The 21,050-nt window shown below is 45.1% G+C and overlaps 1 protein-coding gene across 1 annotated transcript in view; it reads left to right on the top strand.

The window, feature by feature from the left end:
* The first annotated feature begins 4,666 nt into the window (after positions 1-4,666).
* LOC307200755 (uncharacterized protein C14orf132) overlaps positions 4,667-21,050 on the top strand; it is a 36,594-nt gene continuing 20,210 nt past the window's right edge. The window contains exon 1 of the mRNA XM_079949637.1: positions 4,667-5,139. Coding sequence (XP_079805763.1) covers positions 5,113-5,139 — 27 coding nt within the window. The 5' untranslated portion in view covers positions 4,667-5,112. The remainder of the gene's footprint in view (positions 5,140-21,050) is intronic.

Raw genomic sequence — 21,050 nt, 5'->3', positions numbered from 1 at the left:
CCTAGATCCTTTTCACATGTACTGCTCTCAAGCCAGGTGTCACCCATCTTGTATTTGTGCCTCTCATTTTTTTTGCCCAAGTGCAATACTTTACATTTCTCCCTATTAAAATTCATCTTGTTTGTTTTGGCCCAGTTCTCTAATCTGTCAAGGTCGTTTTGAAGTGTGATCCTGTCCTCTGGGGTGTTAGCCACCCCTCCCAGTTTGGTGTCATCTGCAAATTTGATCAGGATGCCCTTGAGTCCATCATCCAAGTCGTTGATAAATATGTTGAATAAGACCGGGCCCAAGACAGAACCCTGTGGCACCCCACTAGTCACTCTTCTCCAGGAGGAACCATTGATGAGCACCCTTTGGGTTCGGTCAGTCAGCCAGTTACAAATCCACTGAGTGGTAGCATAGTCAAGTCCGCATTTTACCAGCTTCTTTACAAGAATATCATGGGGCACCTTGTCAAATGCCTTGCTGAAATCAAGGTAGGCTACATCCACTGCGTTCCCTTCATCTACCAGGCTTGTAATTCTGTCAAAAAACGAGATCAGGTTAGTCTGACACGACGTATTTTTCAGAAATCCATGCTGACTATTTGTGATCACAGTATTCCTTTCTAGGTGCTCACAGACTGTTTGCTTAATGATCTGCTCCAGAATCTTCCCTGGTATTGATGTCAGACTGACTGGGCGGTAATTATTTGGGTCCTCTCTTTCTCCCTTTTTGAAAATAGGGACAACATTTGCCCTCCTCCTGTCTGCCGGGACTTCGCCTGTTCTCCAGGAATTCTCAAAGATGACTGCCAGTGGTTCTGAGATCACATCTGCCAGTTCTTTTAATACTCTTGGATGCAGTTCATCTGGCCCTGGAGACTTGAATACATCTAAACTAGCCAAGTATTCTTGTACTATCTCCTTAGTTATTCTGGGCTGTGTTTCCTCTGCTGAATCATTTGCTCCAAATTCTTCAGGTCGGGCATTGTTTTCTTTATCGGAGAAGACTGAGGCAAAGAAGGCATTGAGGAGTTCAGCCCTTTCTGTGTCCCCTGTTTGCATTTCACCATCTTCTCCTCTGAGTGACCCCACTGTTTCTTTGTTCTTCCTTTTGCTACGAACATACCCATAAAAGCCTTTTTTGTTGCTTTTAACCTCTCTAGCAAGCCTGAGTTCATTCTGTGCTTTAGCTTTTCTGACTTTGTGTCTACACGTGCTGGCTATTTGTTTGAATTCCTCTTTGGTGGTTTCCCCCCTTTTCCATTTTTTGTACACATCCTTTTTAAATCTTAACTCAGTTAAAAGTTCTTTAAATAGCCACCCTGGCTTCTTTAGGCACCTTCCATGTTTCCGTCTCATTGGTATTGCCTGAAGTTGTGCTTTTACTATCTCCCTCTTAACAAACTCCCAGCCATCATGAACTCCCTTTCCTTTTAGTATTACTGTCCATGGGATCTCACCCAGCGCTTCCCTAAGTTTTATGAAGTCGGCTTTCTTAAAGTCAAGAAATTGAGTCCTAGTATGCTTGGCTGCTCCTTTCCGCTGTATAGTAAACTTCAGAAGAGCATGATCACTCGCGCCTAATGATCCTTCCACTTCTACCCCACTAACCAGGTCGTCAACATTGGTTAGGACCAGATCAAAAATGGCTGTTCCTCTTGTTGCTTCTCCCACTTTCTGGACAATGAAGTTGTCTGCAAGGCCAGTGAGGAATCTGTTTGACCTTATGCTCTTGGCTGAGTTTGACATCCAGCAAATATCCGGGTAATTGAAGTCCCCCATTACTACTATCTCCCTTCCTTTTGCATGCTTGGCCATCTGTTCCAGGAAGGCATCATCTATGTTCTCCGTTTGGCTTGGGAATCTATAGTAAACTCCCACAATGAGGTCCCTGTTATTCATCTCTCCCTTAATTTTGACCCAAATGCTCTCTTTGGCTTTGAGATTCTAAATCTTGGATCTCTTCACAGGTATACACATCCCTGACATATAACGCCACTCCTCCTCCTTTCTTGTCTGGTCTGTTTCTCTGAAATAGATTGTAACCCTCCATTATTACATTCCAGTCGTGGGACTTATCCCACCAGGTTTCAGTGATGCCTATTATGTCATATTTAGTTTGCTGTACCAAGAGCTCAAGCTCATCTTGTTTATTACCCATGCTTTGTGCATTAGTGTACAGACATTGAAGTCCATTAATCATTCCCCCGTGTCTCTTATTTAAGGATTTTTTCCTCCCACCACTAGGTCTGCGTGCTGTTTGCTCCATTTGGTCTATGACATTTGGATGATCATGTTCATCAATTGATAGACTCCTACCTTCAGGAGCACTGTCTTCCTCCCCCACATTAGTCAGTTTAAAGCCCTCCTGATGAGGTTTCTGAGATTTTTGGCAAAAACATTCCTCCCAACCGTTGTGAGGTACAGCCCATCTCTTGCCAGAAGTCCATCTTCAAGAAGGACTGACTTTGCTGCTCGTCTTCATATACCTGATCGACTGTAACGAGGGAGAGATCCTCAAATGGAGTCTGCTCTTCGTCTTCCATTCTAGGGGAGAGGACCTAAAGCGATTGTGTATTTCTAAACAATCAGAGCGAACCCTGGGCCTCCTACCTCTTTGAGTCACGTTTCTCCATATATTTGGCTCCTGTGTTGGTGAACTAGCCTCCTTCTCAGGGGAGTCCCCTGTCTCCTCCTTGGTGGAGACGGTGTGCTCTGTTGCTTCCAAGAAGAGCTCCAGCTCTCTAATTCTTTGGAGCGTAGCCACACGTTCCTCCAGTTGCTGGACTTTGTCTTTTAAGAGGGCAATCAACATGCAATTGCTGCAGGTAAAGCTGCCTGCAACCTTTGGCAAGATGGCAAACATTGTGCAGGAACCGCAGGCGACTGCAGCTGTTCCCTCACTCTCCATCTTGAGAACGTGTTGTTGGGGCTGGCTACAGTGGTCCTCCATAATAAGAAGCGTGCAGACAGGACAAGTAACTCCCCCCCCCCCAAAAAAAACCTAGGTCTCCCCCAACAAACGTTTGAGACTAGCTCCCCTAAATCTAAAGATAGATCAAATTGTGCGCGCCACTAGGCGCGCGCCGCTGCCCTACAAGCTCTGATAAGCTCCTCCCACAGCTAATCACCTGCCTCAACAGAAACCCTGCCCCCTCTGACCTTTGCACAGGGAGAGCAGCTAATCAGCCACAAGAAACACACACAGGAGAAAACCCTTTTGCTCCTTCTTCAGCCGCTGCCCTACAAGCTCTTGAAATTCCCATCCTCCGTGCACCCTCTTTTAAAGCCATCCAAGTTGGCGGTATATCACTGCCTCCTGCAGGAGTGAGTTCCATAGTTTAACGATGTGCCATGTGAGTAAATATTTTATCTGTCCCAATTCCTCCAGCCTCCAAGCTTCATTAGATGCCCATGAATTCTAGAGTTATAGGAGAGGGAGACCCAATGAGCATATACAAGAAATTAAGGTTTCACCCCAACATATACAACTTTACACTTTTCTTTTACGCTGAACTGCACTTGCCAATTTACCACCCATTCACTCTGTCATCCTTTTGGTGCTCTCCAGGGATGCAGGTGGTGCTGTGGGTTAAACCACACAGCCTAGGACTTGCAGGTTCGAATCCCCACGACAGGGTGAGCTCCTGTTGCTCGGTCCCTGCTCCTGCCAACCTAGCAGTTCGAAAGCACGTCAAAGTGCAAGATAAATAGGGAAGGTAAACGGCGTTTCCCTGCGCTGCTCTGGTTCGCCAGAAGCGGCTTAGTCATGCTGGCCACGTGACCCGGAAGCTGTACGCCGGCTCCCTCAGCCAATAAAGCGAGATGAGCACCACAACCCCAGAGTCAGTCACGACTGGACCTAATGGTCAGGGGTCCCTTTACCTTTACCTTGTTTTCACCACCCTGAACCATTTAGTACAGGGCCACTCCTGATCATTGTGGGGTGAGGGGTGGGGACACTCCATTTCTACATCTCTCCCTGCAAAGAACTGTTCCTTTATCCTTACTCTAACCAAATCCTGATACAGGAAGTCCTCTCCTCTTGAATCATAGAACTGTAGAGTTGGAAGAGAGTCGGAGGATAATCTAATCCAGGTAAGTCCAACAGGTAGATCGTGATCTACCGGTAGATCACTGGACATCTGTGGTAGATCACCGGTTCCTCCCAAAGAAGCCTGCACCCCTTAAAACGAGGCTTTTCTCCTCCCCCAAAAAGCTCAACAGATTACTGCCTGTTTTGAACTCTGGGAGTTGATCGCAGGGTCTTGGGAGCTGGCCACTCACCCCGATTCCATTGCAGGAATACGGGGATCGAACCTGCAACCTTGTCATCATCAGCACCGCGCTCTAACCAACAGAGCTATTTCTTATTCCATAACTGCGCAGTTTGCTCAGGAGTCTTTGGTGAGGCGCCTTGTAAAAAAGAAAAAGATAGAAAGCCTTTTGAAAATCTAATGAGTGCTTACGAACAACGGAGATGCTGTAAGGCTGGGAAAACAGAAGTGACCTGTTGAACGTCTGCCTGCCTCTCATATCATCCGGGCATTTTTTTTAAGGCACAGGAGACCTGCCAAGGGGGAACACTGTCACACACACTCCATCTGCGTGTGCGTAATGTGTGTGTGTTTGGCATCGTAGCTGGGGACTCAGGTGGTTGGCTGGCTTAGCAATTTCCTTCGCACGAGGCAGAAGCCGGAGCAGGAGGCGGAGAGGGGAGAGCCTGTCCCCCTTTGTCTGCTGCTGCTGCTGCGACTGAGCGGCCCGGGAAAGGGGGCGTGGCCAGGCAGCAGCGAAGGCGGCTCCTCGCGCGGACTAGTTGCTTGTGGAGACTCCAGCTGGCGCCGCCGCCGCCGCCACAGCCAGCATCGGGGCGGACCATGTTCCGAGGAAGCTGGGGACAGCCAGGCAGCCGCGCGGGCTCCGCCACCCCAGGGAGCTGGAACTGGTAACGCGCCCCAAGCTGCTGCTGGGGGAGGCCCCTCCCCAGCCCCCCAGAGACGAAGCCACGCCGGGGGGCAGCAGCAACCTCAGCACCAGCTTCACCGCCAGCTCGGCGAGGAGCACCAACAACAACAGCGCCAGCAGCAGCAGCAGCAGCAGCAGCACCTCGGGATCCAGCAGCACCATGGATCTCTCCTTTATGGCCGCGCAGGTAAATGGCGAGAGGCGGCGTCCCGACCCCACCCCGTCGAGGGTCCGCTGAGCCTTTGAACCGCCCCTCTCCGCGCCCCCGAATATTGGGAGGCGGGTGGTTTGCAACAGCGGACACCCCCCCCCCAAGATGCGTGGGTCATCCGTCTCTGACATCCATAGCCGTCGTGATGAATGAAAGGGGATTTTGCGTAAAGCGCTTAGGATTCCAGCGGAACAGCTTTGAGGTTCTGGGCGACTAAGCGGGATACAAGTCCCGTCGAGTGAATACAGTGAAATGAATGGAGGAGGCTTTGGATAGAGGGGCGACATCGAAGCCGCCCCTCGCTAGGAAAGGGTATTGCGGTTGCACAGGTTTCTGGGTGGATGCTTTGAGATGCACTGACCCCCCCTTCCTTTTCTATTTTTAGGCGAGGAACAGGAGGAGGGGAGTGGGGAAGCCTCTCTCTCCCTCCCTCTCCCTCTCCCTCTCCCCCTTTGTTACTTTCCAGTAACAAGAGGTTTTAGGGCTTAGTGAAATAACCCCGAAAAGAACGTGGGGATGGGGGGATAAAGAGGTTTGTGCAAGATTTTTCTTTTCCCCTTTATTTTGAATGCAACAAGCCGATTTCCCCCTGAAGGAGATGAAGGGCTGCGTCTGCCTTGCAGCAGCAAATAATAGAATTCTCCAACTGCACTGATTTCTTTCATTTGCTTAAGATGTTTCTGTCCCACTTAATAATTTGCATTTCTAATAATAATAATGTATTACCCGTCCGTCACCCTAAGGTCCCAGGGTGTATGCAAAATTCAGTATGCTTGGAAACCTGTTAACTGTGGGATAATTAGATTTGGTGGTGTGTAGCATGAGTAAGTACACCTCCCTGTGGGGATAGAGCAGATGGGTAGGAATAATTTTCAAAATCCACCCCCCAATACTTCTATGTATATATAATGTAACAGCACTATCCTCTATGTTTACTCAGAGTAAGCCCCACTAAGTTCAATGGGATTTACTCCCCATTATATAGATATAAGATTGGAGCTTTACCTGTGCTTGTCTACTGAAAAATAAGCCCCACTGTCCTGCTCTGGGCCTGATCCAGTCATCTTTCCATCCTCCCTGTCTTGACCTACCCATCCAGCACAGCCATGCTGACTCTGGCTGATGGGATTTGTAGTCCAAAACATCTGGGAAGTATCAGGTTAGCAAAGTTCGATCTACTGTTAGATTTCTGGCTTGCAGTAGATAACCAAGGATTTCCAACACACAGTTGTTTAACAATAGCAGCAGCAGCAACAAAAACAACAACAACACCACACACACACACACACACACACACACAGAGTTAGCTGCTGATATGAGTGGGGGACAAGGACTTAAGGGAAAACGAGTGCAGTTTTGTATGCAAAGACTGAGAACTGAGTTCCTAGACATGCATACCACAGATGCTCTGTTCCTTAATTCTAAGGGTGTATCCACCCCTTTCCTAAACCACTATTTTCACAGAATCATAGATATGTATTCTGGACTGGACTGGACTGGACTAGGCTCCAGCTGGCGAACTTCAGTATTCTAGGGTAAAAATAAGTCGATTTTGCAAGCTTGATGCCTTATGGCAAAAGGTTTAGTAGAGCCTCAATGAAGGATTAAAGTTTAATTTCCTATATGGAAGGGAGGAAGCTCCTGCTGATTCTTATCTCCCCAGCTGGTTTCTTGACTGACCTCATATAGTGTCACTATATGATGATCAGTGTTAGGAACTGAGATATGAAAGCTAGGAGCTAAATGGCACCTTAAACCTAGGTTATGGGCACAACAACGGAATGTCTCGGCACGCTTTTTAAATAACAAGAATACAAAGCTGAAAATGAATGAAATGCAGCTAAAATAATATGTTCATTTTTCACATGGTTTAGTCTTTCCCCTGCCCACCCCACTAACATTCTTAAGAGGGTCTCTTCTCCAGTCTTCAGAGAGTATCTGGAAGTGGGGAGGCAGAAAAAGTCCTCTTTTCCTTCCACTCTGAAGTTTTAAATCTGAAATCTTAGGCACAGAGCTCAGAAACTGCTCGCGCTAATGAAATTCCTCGTCGCAAAATGCTCCTAGAACATTGGGAGTTTCAAACACTGAGGGCAATAGATCTGGTGTAATCCTACTGTTCTTGTAAAAAGAAGAAGAAGAAGAAGAAGAAAAGCAATCTTTTGGCATGACCAACCAAGAAATCCTCCTGCACAGTCCTAGTGAAATGAACAAGAGGTGCATGAGAACATGGGTGCGTTTTTGCATGGTTCCCATAAATTGAAATGGACTGTGTGTAGGTGTATATCTTAGAAAGGTGTATATCTTAGAGTGCTCATTGTTTGGAAAGGTGGGTTGTGTAAGTACCCAGACTATGTTTTGAAAAGTTTTCTGTCTTTGCCATAAGGGCAGCTGAAGTTAGAAATCGCAGTAATAAACAGCAACTCCAGTTGTCATTGATCATTACTGGCACGCTTTCTCTCCCTTTTTCTCAAACATGGCATCTTAACAGTAGCTTTAGGAGCACAGCCAATATATTCTTGCCTGCTGGTTACTATCTAGCTGTCTGGCCCATTCATACTTATTGCAAAGCTTTGAGCTTATGTCAGGTGATTTCACGTTAAATTGAATTAGGCTGCATTAAGGAGAGATGAAATATTTGTCTGCTGGTAATTCTGACAGGCTTCCCTGCCCCCCACCTGACATAAATGCCTGTCTCTTCTCTCAGGAAGGGAAGAAGACCAGTTGCAAAATGGCTCTCCAGTTACTCAGTTACATTTTGCATGATGTATTTTGGTAATAGGGAGAGCCAAAAGAATGTGGTTGTTTTACACCATAGCTCAGTAGCTTTGCATTCAAAAGGTCCTAAGTTCTGCTCTTGACATTTGTAGGTAGGGCTGAGAGAGAACCTTGCCTAAAACCTGACTTAGTATAGTGGTACCTCAGGTTACAGACGCTTCAGGTTACAGATGCTTCAGGTTACAGACCCAGAAATAGTACCTCGGGTTAAGAACTTTGCTTCAGGATGAGAACAGAAATTGTGCGGCGGCAGCAGCAGCAGGAGGCCCCATTAGGTAAAGTGGTACCTCAGGTTAAGAACAGTTTCAGGTTAAGAACGGACCTCCAGAATGAATTAAGTTCTTAACCCGAGGTACCACTGTATATAAGACATCTTAGAATCGCAGAATTGTAGAGTTGGAAGGGATCACAAGGATCATCTAATCCAACCTCCTGCAGTGCATGAATAATAATTTTCTTATTTTTATACTGCCCATCTGACTGGTTTTGCCCCAGCCACTCTGGGCGGCTACCAACAAAAGCATAATAAAACATCAACGATTAAAAACTTCCCTGTACAGGGCTGCCTTCAGATGTCTTTGAAAAGTCAAATAGTTGTTTATTTCCTTGACATCTGATGGGAGGGCGTTCCGTAGGGCGGGCGCCACTGTCAAGAAGGCCCACTGCCTGGTTCCCTGTAACCTCACTTCTCACATTGAGGAAACCAGTTTCTATGTATCTTACATTGTATTTAGTTTATGTATTGGATTGTATATTTATCATACCCTCTCTTTGTTCTACATGTGCACTGCTCTGATACAAACATGAAATAGTTCCCTACTATAAGAACTGCTTGCAATATTTATGAAAATGTCTGGAATTTTTGCCCGACAAGTGGCCTATATTTATGATAAAAAAATAATCGGTTAAAAAAAATCTATAGAGGGAAGAATGCAAACTGCAGCGTTTGGGGGCAAGAATGAACTTCCCTCAGTCCTGATTTGCTTGCATTTTGCAGAGCAAGATTCAAACCCTGCTTCCCATTCACAATTCACAAGCCTACTGAATTGATGTAACTGAAGCAGAGGTCAATATAGCTTGCTCTCATAAGGTCTACTATCTCCTTGAATTGCTTTTGCAGGAACACAGGTGGGACCTGCAACAAAAGGTTGCAGCATGGAGTGTTCCTCCTATAGATTTCTCAATTCCATTACAACCCCTGTCCTGGTATACACATAACACTAAGCCATAGTTTGGTTAACAAACTTTGAGTTAACCATGAATTTCCCCACAGTTGATCAAACAAACCATGGCATGCTTCTCTAAAGTTTAGTTTGTTTCCCAGCTATTCTTGTCTTGTGCCTTTGTTGCTTGGTGAGAGAATGGGAAGGGGAGCCACTGGAATAATTTCCTATTTCCAGGGAGCTGTTTTGCTTCCATAATCATAGAACCATAGAGTTGTAGTGTTGGAAGTGTGGGAATGTTGAGGAAGGTAGGAGAGGATATATTGATTCAATATTATCCCTCTTCACTCACGCTAGTGAGCAAGCAGCAGAGAACATTCCCTTGCAGATTGCTGGAAGCAAGTTGATGGATTCATTTAAATTAAGCAATCCAGTCTGGATTGTTCCTGGTAAGTTTCCCCTTTATTTCCCTCTTAAAATGATAATAACATGACAGTCTTCTTTAAAAGTAAGAGTAAAGTTTACTTACCTTCAGTTCACAGCAGTAATCTGAAGTCAGGCTTTATCTTGTGGTTACAGTTACATTGTAGAGAAAAGAAGTCTGAGCTAGGCTTTATGGCTTCCATCCTCTGTAAGGATGAGCCATGTGCTGGCTAAGAACCAGGAAAGGAGTCCGAAAGGAGAAAATGGAAGAATGGAAGATGGCTGCATGGCTTGTCCTTTTACAGGGTCTGCTAGGGTCACGCCCATCTACCTAGTTACACACAGAGGGAGGAGACTCCAGAACAGGTATGTTAGGAAGTCCTCCCTGTCTGGAACTACATTCCCCTGTGTGTCCACTCCAGGCAACAGGAAAATGTTGTCTTTGACTGCTTCGGTGAAGATACATCCCACAGGAAGAGACCACAAAGGTCATCTAGTCCAAATCCCTACAATGCAGGAATCTTTTTGCCCAGCGTGGGGCTCAAACACAAGATCCTGAGATTAGGAGTCTCATGCTCTGCTGACTGAGCTATCCCTTCAGCATTCCCTTACTCTAGGCCAAGAGTTTTCCCACTTCATGCCTTTGAGTGTCTCTTTCTACAGGAACTTGTGTGTTGCAGAGAGCCAGGGTGGTATAGTGGTTAGAGTGTCAGACTAGGACCTGGGAGACCAGGGTTCCAATCCCCACTCAGCCGTGAAGCTCACTGGGTGACCTTGGGCCAGTGACTCTTGCTTTGTCTAGCCTACTTCACAGGGTTGTTGTGGAGATAAAAATGGAAGGGGGGAGAAATATGGACACCACCTGGAGTTCTTTCGAGAAAAGGTGGGATATAAATGTAATGGTAAATTGTTAAAAAAGAAAAGAACACATTGTCAGTAGGCATGGAATGGTGGCTAGGTGTATTGAGCCTTATTGTTGACTCTCGGGAGCTAGGAACGATCATTTCTGAACGAGCTTTGCAAGGGAAAGTTGGTAGCTGGAGGCAATTTAAGCTCTCTATCTTTCTCTGTCTTTTTCTGAGGCACAGCATCTGAAGATCTGTGCTCTTCAAATGTTACTGAAGGGGGAACAAGGCAGAATTACTGAGCTCCTGTTAGTGGAGCTCATGGTGATTGCATGGTCCTTTTGTGTTTCTGGATCTTAGAAACAGAGGAGGAGCAAACAATGAATCCCGTCTGTTATCTGCTTGCACATGTAGGCCTTCCAAGTTTCGCTCGTGGCCTGTGTATAAGTATCCATGACAGTAATGAATGTACCATTCCCGTTTGGCAATGTATTCTTTTCTGGAACAAATCCAAGGAAACGAGCTTTAAAAAGAGAAAGAGGTTATATTTTTTCCGGGGGTTGTGGGAAAGAGAACCTGGTGGAGACGCCACATGTTAAAAATGCATGAATACCTGCCTATATGTGGCACACAGACATCGACTGCTCGGAGATGAAAAACACACAGCTTCTTTGATGCTTGGCAACAAACCTTCATAGTGTGAGTATTTGGGTTTCTCTCATGGGAAGCTGTTGACCTGGTTCCTAAGATAAGTTAAGGAAGTTCATGGAAGGTACCTTAAGATGTAGATTTGAATTTGTGCAATACAGGTTATGTCAGTACAGTGGTACCTCAGGTGAAGTACTTAATTTGTTCCGGAGGTCCGTTATTAACCTGAAACTGTTCTTAACCTGAAGCACCATTTTAGCTAATGGGGCCTCCCGCTGCCGCTGCGCCGCCGGAGCACGATTTCTGTTCTCATCCTGAAGCAAAGTTCTTAACCTGAGGTACTATTTCTGGGTTAGCGGAGACTGTAACCTGAAGCGTCTGTAACCTGAAGCGTATGTAACCCAAGGTACCACTGTATATGGCTAACAGGAAACAGTAAGTAATTGGTCCCATCGCTTGGCTCTGGGGTGCCATTTTGCACCGGTTTCACCTGCCTCCCAAAGCCCCAATTTTGCACTTGGTTTCATTTGGGGGACCTCAGGCTTCCGATGGGTAGGGTGGAAGCAAAGTCAATTCAGCAAACCTGATTTGTCAGTGCCATTCCAATGGGCTTCGCCAGATGCCTATCCACATAGCTTGCTCTGTGTTAGAAACCATGGTCTTTGGAACATACTTGTCAGAGCTGCCTCCAGGTCCCAGCTCACAGAGGACCAACGCTAGGCTGTAGTTATGTACAAAAGTCTTTATTGAGATTCAGTTTCCATTTTAAAGCTGCAGCGTGCAGCTCTACGTCTCGACCTTAGACCGGCGAAGTCCTGTCTGAGTCTCCGCCCCTTCCACACCAGTTTAAGACTCTCGCTTTGCTCCACCTCTTCCTAAGTTCCTTTCTCCTCTGGGCCCTCCTGCCCGCTAGGGTCTCATCTTTCCTGGACTCCTCTGACGCTGACCCTGACGATTCTTGCCCCTCCTTCCGGCGGGCTTTAGGACCTGGTTCCCTATCCGGGCTACCTTCTGTGCCGCTCGCCTGTACCTTTGAACTTGGCGCGCGCGCCCAGCCGGCAACTTTCCTCTTGACCGTTCCCTCGCTCTCCGATGGAGGCGTGGCCAACCCTGACTCATCTTCTCTCGCTGGTGGTGCATATGTGGGCTCTGACACCTGGGACTCCTCCCCCCCCCACTACGCTCTGGTGGGGAAGCTGGTCCTGATTTCCAACTGCTGCTCTGGGAGTCCCTGCTGGCCCCTTGCTTCTGGGGTGTCCCCCTTGGGTCGCCCCTTGCCCTGCCCATCGGCGCCCCCTTCTGTGAATCTTCCGATTCGCTGGAGAGGCTCATGGAATCTATCGGGCTGCTGTCATATTCTCCTACGCTGCCCTCGGATTGCTCCCCCTCGCTCTCCATCTCCTCTCCTCCCTGCGCTCCCGCTGAGTCCCTGACAATACTGCATGACTATGTTGTTGTTTTGTGCAAGAGATGACCGGACAGTCACCCCCACTAAATTGTTTTAGTTCTTTAATTCTTAACAGGAATGTGTCTGTGGCTTTCAGTTGCATTAATTCTCTCCTATATGTACCGTATTTTTCCATGTATAAGACTATATTTTTTCCTAAATTTTTAAAGTTTAAAATAAGGGGTCATTTTATAAATGGATAGTGCATGGTGCGTTTTCTTAATTTTGGGTTAAAAAAGTAGGGGTCGTCTTATACATGGGGGTGTCTTATACACAAAAAAATACAGTAGCCTGGTGGGGAGGGGAGAGGGGTGCAGCTACAGTCATGCATGCTGGCCCCTTGGAAGGTGGGGTGGAATCTAGAAATAACTGTAGTGCAATGTCTTTTATTAGGACCAACTAAATATCACAAAGCAGTGAGAAATCGTTTGCCACCTGCTGCATATGCCTACCTGAACCTCAAGGCTTGGGGCTGCAAGAAGAACTGAAAATATGATTCTTCTTAGAATCCAAGCTGTGATCAAGGCTGCATGGCTCGGGGTAGCTGTTAGGGGTACCTGGTAGGGGTGGCAGATCTGGCCTTTGTGGAGCACAGCCAGTGGGCAGATGCAGGTAGATGCGGGCACAAAGCAGAGGAGGAGGCAATAAACATCTGCATCCCCTTGAGAAAACACCCTGGGAGATTTTCTGGGAATGTTTTTCCCACATTGGTAGTGACAGACGAGTAGTTTGATCCAAATTGCATTAAATGGTGAACCTACGTAATTCGCTCTTTCCGAAACAATGCACAAACCGAAACAGCCCTCCTTTGAAATTTGCACTTCTCTGAATTTTGCCACACATTTCTCCAGCCAAGCAATGTGCACAAAAATGCAGATACTAGGGTAAAGTGTGGGTAAAGGTGTATATATTAGTGAAAATAACATGCAGAAATGCATGATATTAAGGGAAAGCGTATTGCAAAAAGAAAAAGTGCATGTTAGGCAAAATTGCATGTGTATATCAGGAGAAAATTGCACTAAAATGCTGATGAATTCTCATTAAAACTCTCATTAAAACTTTTTTTAAAAAAATGCAAAGTGAGTTGGAAATGTGGAGAACTGGATTTAAAAATTGACAGATTTGCCAATCCTTGGTCCAGAATCTATCAAACTACCTAATTGTACCACTGTAGGACAGCACAGATTTCTATAACACAGCAGAAGACTCCATTCTGGCTGCCATACAGACATTTTGAGGTGGGAAGCCTCTGCATAGCTGTAACTTCCCCAGTGGGGCTTTAGAATGCTTTGGCTGAATCATGCCTGTAGGGGCTCCCATAAGACCATTGTGTCCAGTATCTAAAATTGCCTAATTTCTCCATTGGACATTGGCCTGCTTGCTTAAACATCATTATCTATGGCAGTGTAAGCAGGCAGTGTTATGTCTTCTTAATGGACCCCTGCTTTTCTTTTCTTTTTTTGGGGGGGGGGGTAAAAAGCCCTGTCCACCCTGGATAGTGCTGTATTAACTCTTTGGCAGGGAAATCTGTGCCATTTTGCAGTCTGCCAAATTGAAAAAGCATGCACACATCATTCACATCCCCTGATGTAACTGAAGGGGTGATCATCATTTTGTATTCTCGACCCCATTGCAAAGAGCTAAACTTTCTAAACAAGCATGCCTACTGTGGCATGCTAAGATTTCTTTTCTCTATATCCAGCAGGGTTCAGTTCTTGACAATTGATTAGTTTCAACGATTGGGTTAAAGGGGGGGGGGGGAATCTCATCCCAATCATAATTTTGCAAGCCAAGCATTTGGTCTAAAGTGGGAATATTATTCTACCTGGCTCTTGTTAGGATGTCATGTGTAACGGTCTCATTTGACAACCCCCATTTAGATCCTTGAAGTGAAATGCGGCGATGTGGAAAATTAGAACAATGTCGCCAGGAAGTTCAGCAGTGACCAAATGTGTTAGCGCAGGCAGCGCTTCCACATGAAATGCTTCGTGGCACGAAATCCCTTCAAGGAGTGTGGAATGTTAATCCTTCGACACTCGGTTGATCCATCAAAACCTCCAGCTGTCAAATCTTCTAGGTCCTCGGTGAATGTGATGCACCGTAGCACAAAAGTGGGGCATCGCTGGTGGCAAAGCACTAACCAACCTGTGCTTTGGAGACAAGATTAGGATTGTCCAAGGTGGAAGTATCCTTTTAGGTAATTCACTGTCCAGCCAGAAGGCCTTGGATAAATAGCATCAGTTGTGTCTTCTCCTACATACACTCAAAACAAAAATGTGGTTGCTTTGGCGGTAACTTTATGGGAAAGGGCCATAGCCTGGTGGTAGATCACATGTTCAGTCCCTGGCATCTCCAGATAGGGCTGGGGAAGACTCTTGCCTCAAACCCTGGAAAGCCATTCATCACAAGGAAGCTTCCTGTGTCCAAGATATATGGAGTAGTGGTCGGTGTGTTGGTCACTCAGATTCCTACTCAGTTGTGAAGCTCACTGGGTGACCTTGGGCCAGTCATTTTCTCTTAGCCTAACGCTCTTCATAGGATTGTTTAGAGGAGAAAATGGGGAGGAGAACATTGTATGCAACCTTGAACTTCCTGGAGGAAAGGTGGGATATAAATGAAAAAATAAAATAAATATAAATCTATCTTAAATGAGATTGGTAGGATCAGCAGTAGTGTTTGCTTTTGGGGTTTTGGTAAATAAATTTATATTAGTTTTTCACAGTTACATTTTCACAAATAAAAACAAATACCTTTTCACAAACCTTCTCTGAGATTCTTTAAATCTCTGGACTTCCCTCGTTACCCTCTTCTGGTTACTTATATTAACCAATTTCTTCTGTATATCCATTCTTAAACCTTTTCCATTATTATTTCCCTTAATTTTATCTAATTTTCTACTAGTTGCAAGCATTTACTTAAAATCCTGCCAATGTTTCAGCTTGTTTACAGTATTTTTGCACATAAACAATAAACAATTCCCACTCTTTGTTAAATTTCACGTTATGGTAGTCTCTGAGCTTTGCCATTAATTTTGCCCTTTCGACATAGTCGAATCTGCCATTCTTCTTTCGTAGCTTGATCTGCCATTCTTCTTTCGTCGGTGTCTTCCCTCCAACTTTGGGCTAACAGTATTCAGGCAACTATTGTAGCATACATAAATATTTTCTTCTGTTCTTTAGGTAGTTCCGTTCCTATCCTAATAAGAAAGCTTCTGGTTTTTTAACAAAAGTCATTATAGATAATTTCCCAGAAGCTTTTAATAACCTTACATTCCCATCACATATGATAGAATGTACCCTCCCTTTCTCTACATTTCCAACACTTATTAGAAGTAATTTTTAAGTTTCTCCTGGATATTTCTCCCTCCCTCCCTCCCTCTCTCTCTCTCTCTCTCTCTCTCTCTCTCTCTCGTGTGTGCTCACTTGCTATTCACAACGCATTTCTGAGAAGAGTAATACACATAGGGTTGCAGTTGGCTTTTTAGCAAAAAAGGTTAATCTGTTTCTCAAATCCCAATTAACCCCTATTTGTAGGTTTATTTTATTTTATTTTTTAAATAATTTTTATTAACTGGCCAATCACATCAAATTAAATCACATCATATAAATTCTGAATTACAAAGCCAAATTTTTAAATTTTGTTGGGGGAACCCATACTTCAAGATCCAAAGGGGAATTCAGATCATCTTCTTATTACTGCGTTAATGTCCAAATCAGTCCCAATCAGTCCAAACAAAGTTCATAATTCTATCCAGTCTTATCTTGGTGTTGCCACATCATATCTTGTTCGTATAATTTCTCTTTTTCCTTTACGATCTCTTCTGTTAGTCTCCTTAAGCCGATAGCAAGTGTAATAATCCTGTGTGGATTTCCTGTTCCTTCACTAAGTCCAGATGGTTTCCATATATCTCCTTCGTAGATAACATCACTTTATCCATCGTAAATTTTGGCATTTGTCGCTCTTAAGTCCCACCGAGGAGTTGATTCACGATATGTAAACAACTCTATTTCTCTCTTTCTCCTCCCAGACCCAAGAGCTCCCACAATGCCTCACAAAATGGCGAACGGCATTTTTTCCTGACTGCGTCACTCCAAAACTCTTAGCTTTCCAGCTTCATCTTGAAACATTGCTTTGGATCGAAAGTTTATCTCCACACAGCCTTAAATCCACAGCTTAAGTCCTTAATTTCTGACTCATTAGGGGAGGGGGATTCTTGTTAAATCACATAAAAAGTTAGAGGCAGGTTTTCCCCCCCTCCCCCCTCAGTCATTACCGTATCTTGATGTTCTTCTCGTATTTTATTGTTGTCTTGTTATCAGAGATCTCTTCTGTCAGCAGTATTTACTCCCCTTTTTCCTTGATGTATGTGCAATTAATCATGTCCAAATTATTTCTTTTAAAGATCATTGCAACCAGCGGCGCGAATCGGGGACGGCGTCGAGGAGTGCCGAAAATCCCACAGGAGGGCTTTGTGCCTAGTGCCCCCACCCCCACAAATTCGGGGGTGGTATAGGGCACAGCAGGCAAGGGCCGTCCCCCCTCATAATCCTGGGGGGGTTAAGGAGGCTAATTACCCCCATCATAGCCTCCAAATTACCTCGTGTGGGTCGGAGAGATGTTATTGTCAGCCATCTTCCGATGCGCCACCTAGTGGCCCCCCCATTTGTAGGTTTAAACAGATTTTGCATGTCTTCAAAGTACAACTGAATTTTTCAGAAATTTCACATAGTGTGCATAGGTTTATATGAATGAACACACATGTATACCTGCTTCAATTGTTCATCTTTCGATAGTTGTGTTTTGTTTGTGGTGATAATGTTCCCTTTCTGCTGTTAACCCAATTACCACTCATTCCCATTTGAGAGTGAATTTTGTACTCACTAGCCCTAAAGGTTCCAGCAGTCAGCGAGTTGGAAAAATGCTTTAAAAATTCTGTTCACATCCCTTATTGGCTACAAGCGTGTTTGAAATCATAAGTTGATAAGAAAGGCTGTCCTGGCTGCAAGAGGCCAAATCCCTTGTGGTGTCTGAAAATTCAGCGCTGTACATTTTTAGTCATAACTGGAATTTCTCTTTCTGAGTTTCCTAATGCCCAGCAGGCTCTGAATCTAGAAAATGAAGAATACATTACAGCTGAATTGCCTGACCTGCTTGCAAAATTATGCAAGGTGCCACCCGAAATACTGATACAAGTCTTCTGCAGCCTACATTTCAGATATCTTGGACCATTATCTGTGCTGGCTGAGGCTGATGCAAGTTTCAGTCCACAACATTGGACTGGGGGAGGTTGGGCAGTGTCATTGTCTGGGGTCCAAGTTTGATTTGCAACCACAAAGCAATGAGTGCCAAAGCAAATGAATACAGTGCAGTCTAATGAGCTTACGGAGCAATCCGATACATGGCTACTGAGAAGTAAACCCCACTGAATTTAATAGGGCTTATTCCCAAGTATAAGGTTGCAGCCATACTTGAACTGACATTAAAATAAATGAGTTAATGTCCCAGTAACGCTGTTGGGGTTGACAATGTCCGTTGCACAGATCAGGAAACACCCCAGCACCCCAAAAAGCAGGTACGATTCCTAGATTTTGTAAGCTTTGGTTTCTGCTTGCACAGGCAACTCCTCTTTAGGAATTTGCCAGGATGATGGAGACTGGAGAAAAAGAATACCCCACACTAGGTGTGACACAACCTAGCTTGTTTGTTGGGGTCATAACCAACCAATCAGGAAGTGGCATGGGGAAACAGGGCCGGGTGTGACCTGAGTGGAGGAACTCCTTTCCTCTGTTCTGCTCTCTTGGGACTTAAAAGCTAGACTTCCTCAAACCTAGTTATAACATTTCCAAAACGTACAAAGCATTTTGCCCTGGGTAATAGAATGGAAAGCATTGTTGCTGTTGTTGTTGTCATGCCAATCTGGCTGGGCTGAGCTGCCCCAGCCACTCTGGGTGACTTCCAACACACATAATAATAATAATAATAATAATAATAATAATGGACACCAAACATTAATAATAACAACCAGATCCTATATAAAAGGTCACAATAACTTTAAAATAAACAACTTATATCAAATAAAGCAACATTCAATAATCCATTAGAATCCAATAGTAAACAGTAAAATTAAACATCAGCAAATTATAATTAAACAGTTAACACTTATCAGTTGCTTACTTTCTCTCCCTCGATGCTTAAAAAAGGGGTGACACAGCAAATTTAAATTCCTAACATTTCTAAGCTGTCCTCTCTTAGGAAACAAATTGCAATCGCATAAATTGTTTTTCTTGGGATGTTGGTGTAATAGACTTGCCTCTTGAATAATCACAGGGGTAGAGAGCTCATCTGTGTAATGCCAAACTATAGTTTGTTGTTACGTCTGAACTGAGTGACAAAGAAGGCTCAGCTGCCTGAACAAGTCCATTCTTTCTCATTGAGTTTGTTGATTCAGTCTTCCACAACCTGGTGCCCTCTGGAGATGATTGGGCTTCAGCTCTTATCATCCCAGGTCATAGGTCATGCTGGCTGGGGCTGATGGGAAATTGGGAGTCACACAACCTCTGGAAAGCACCAGGTAGGCAAAGGCTGATTTAGTTTTTAGACCTACTTAATATGTCTCTGCACATGGTTTTGGGCACACGTCAATCATGGCAACACAAACCATTATCTAAGAGTTGTGATGCCATGATTCACCCACATGGCTCAGTACGCAGAGCTGTTCCATGTAGCACGGTTCTGCTTTGCGTTTAGTTTGTGCAGTCTTCTACCCCATCGCTTTTAGTTAGCCCTCCTCTCCCGGTTTAAATCCCAGTTCACTATAATGGTAAGAAGCAATGAAAGGGCATGTGAGGACGCAACTGAAACAGATGTCTTAGGCATTGCTAGCACCTGTGAAATGACCTATTAGTGGAATAGCCTTTGCCAAAACAACGAGGTGGGGGGGGGGAGCTGCCATTTTTGCAACTCTTAAATTTCACACTGCTAGCTTGAACATACCATGGAAATGACAGATGGCTAGGAGACTGAAATCAGACATTTTAATGACAGATTTCGTGCTGAAGGTAAGGCAGATGGCATGCTTTCCTGGCAAGTGTGCTCAGAGATGGAAAAAACAGGAATCGGCCAATAGAAACTTTTGCTGCGAAACACCTTGCCTTCCTCTGTAGATCATCAGCCTTGCACACAGAATGCAGCAAAGTGTGTGTGTGTGTGTGTGTGTGTGTGTGTGCATGCACACACTTTCTTGGAAGTCTCCATACAATACTGAGGCACCCTTGAATATTTTTACAGAGAGGCTCAGGATAGAATTCATAACAAATTGGAAATACTTGCAACAAATATTTGCAAACTTTCTAATGGAAGGGCAGCCTGCCGTATGGTTTAAGACGTTTGCTCTTAAAAACAGATTTAAGAGATGTTTCACAGGCCCATGGCACAAATTTGCATAGATTTTTATAGAGTGCCTCTGGGCAAATTAAGGTGGCAGGTGGATGGGTGCTCTGTCGCAGTGGCCCATCAGTATATTGAATTTTAAGTGCAGGACTAAGGGGCATGAGGTCTGATGCCTAACGTAGAAGTTCTGGTGCTCAGACCCTCTGGGGAAACCCATTAACAATGTCCTCTGTCCAGCAATATCAGCGGAACATAGAAAAATGTCATAAACTTAGTCTGATGATTGGTCTATCTAGCTCAGTATTATCTGTACTGGCTAGACCCCGCTCTCCAGGGTTTCAGGCGATGGATTGAATGTGAGACTTTTTCATGCAGACGAATTTTCATGCTTTATTACTGAGCCAAGGCCTGCTAGGCTCTCAGTGTGACGGCTCTGTATCAAGTGTGGGGGACATTTGGCCTTCTAGAAGTTGCTGAACCAAAGCTCCACGCAGCCCCAGAAAGCATGGCCAATGGCCAGGGGTTGCTGGGGGTTGCCATTGTTGTTGGCATCATGGAGTGCACCTCCAGGAGTGAAGTTGAACCACTGCATTAGCAGCACCAAAGTGGTGTAGTGGTTAAGAGCGGTAGACTCATAATCTGGTGAATCGGGTTCGCGTCTCTGCTCCTCCACATGCAGCTGCTGGGTGACCTTGGGCTAGTCACACTTCTCTGAAGTCTCTCAGCCCCACTCACCTCACAGAGTGTTTGTTGTGGGGGAGGAAGGGAAAGGAATTTGTTAGCCGCTTTGAGACTCTTTTGGGTAATGATAAAGCAGAATATAAGATCCAGACTCCTCCTCCTCCTCCTCCTCCTCCTCCTCCTCCTCTTCTTCTTCTTCTTCTTCTTCTTCTTCTTCTTCTTCTTCTTCTTCTTCCTCCTCCTCCTCCTCCTCCTCCTCCTCCTCCTCCTCTCCAGATTTGTGTGGGGTTTACTGCTTAGCCTTTTCTTCTCTCAAAGATATCCTGCAAGGCAGTAGAGGTTTAGGATCAGAGTTTTCCTTCTCCTAGATGGGCTACTTTCCCATGTTGACGAACCCCATCTGCCCCTCACTACAGCATGTGCAAAAACTGCCTTCTTGACTGTTTGGTCTTGTCCGCTCAATCTGCCAAAGCCCATCTTCGCATGCAGGTTTCATCTAGGCCAGTGTTACCTGTA

Source organism: Podarcis cretensis (assembly GCF_951804945.1).
Source record: "Podarcis cretensis genome assembly, chromosome: 1".
In the NCBI taxonomy this organism is placed as follows: domain Eukaryota; kingdom Metazoa; phylum Chordata; class Lepidosauria; order Squamata; family Lacertidae; genus Podarcis; species Podarcis cretensis.
Note: the sequence above shows the minus strand (reverse complement) of the source record. Positions and strands in the feature narration are given on the sequence as shown.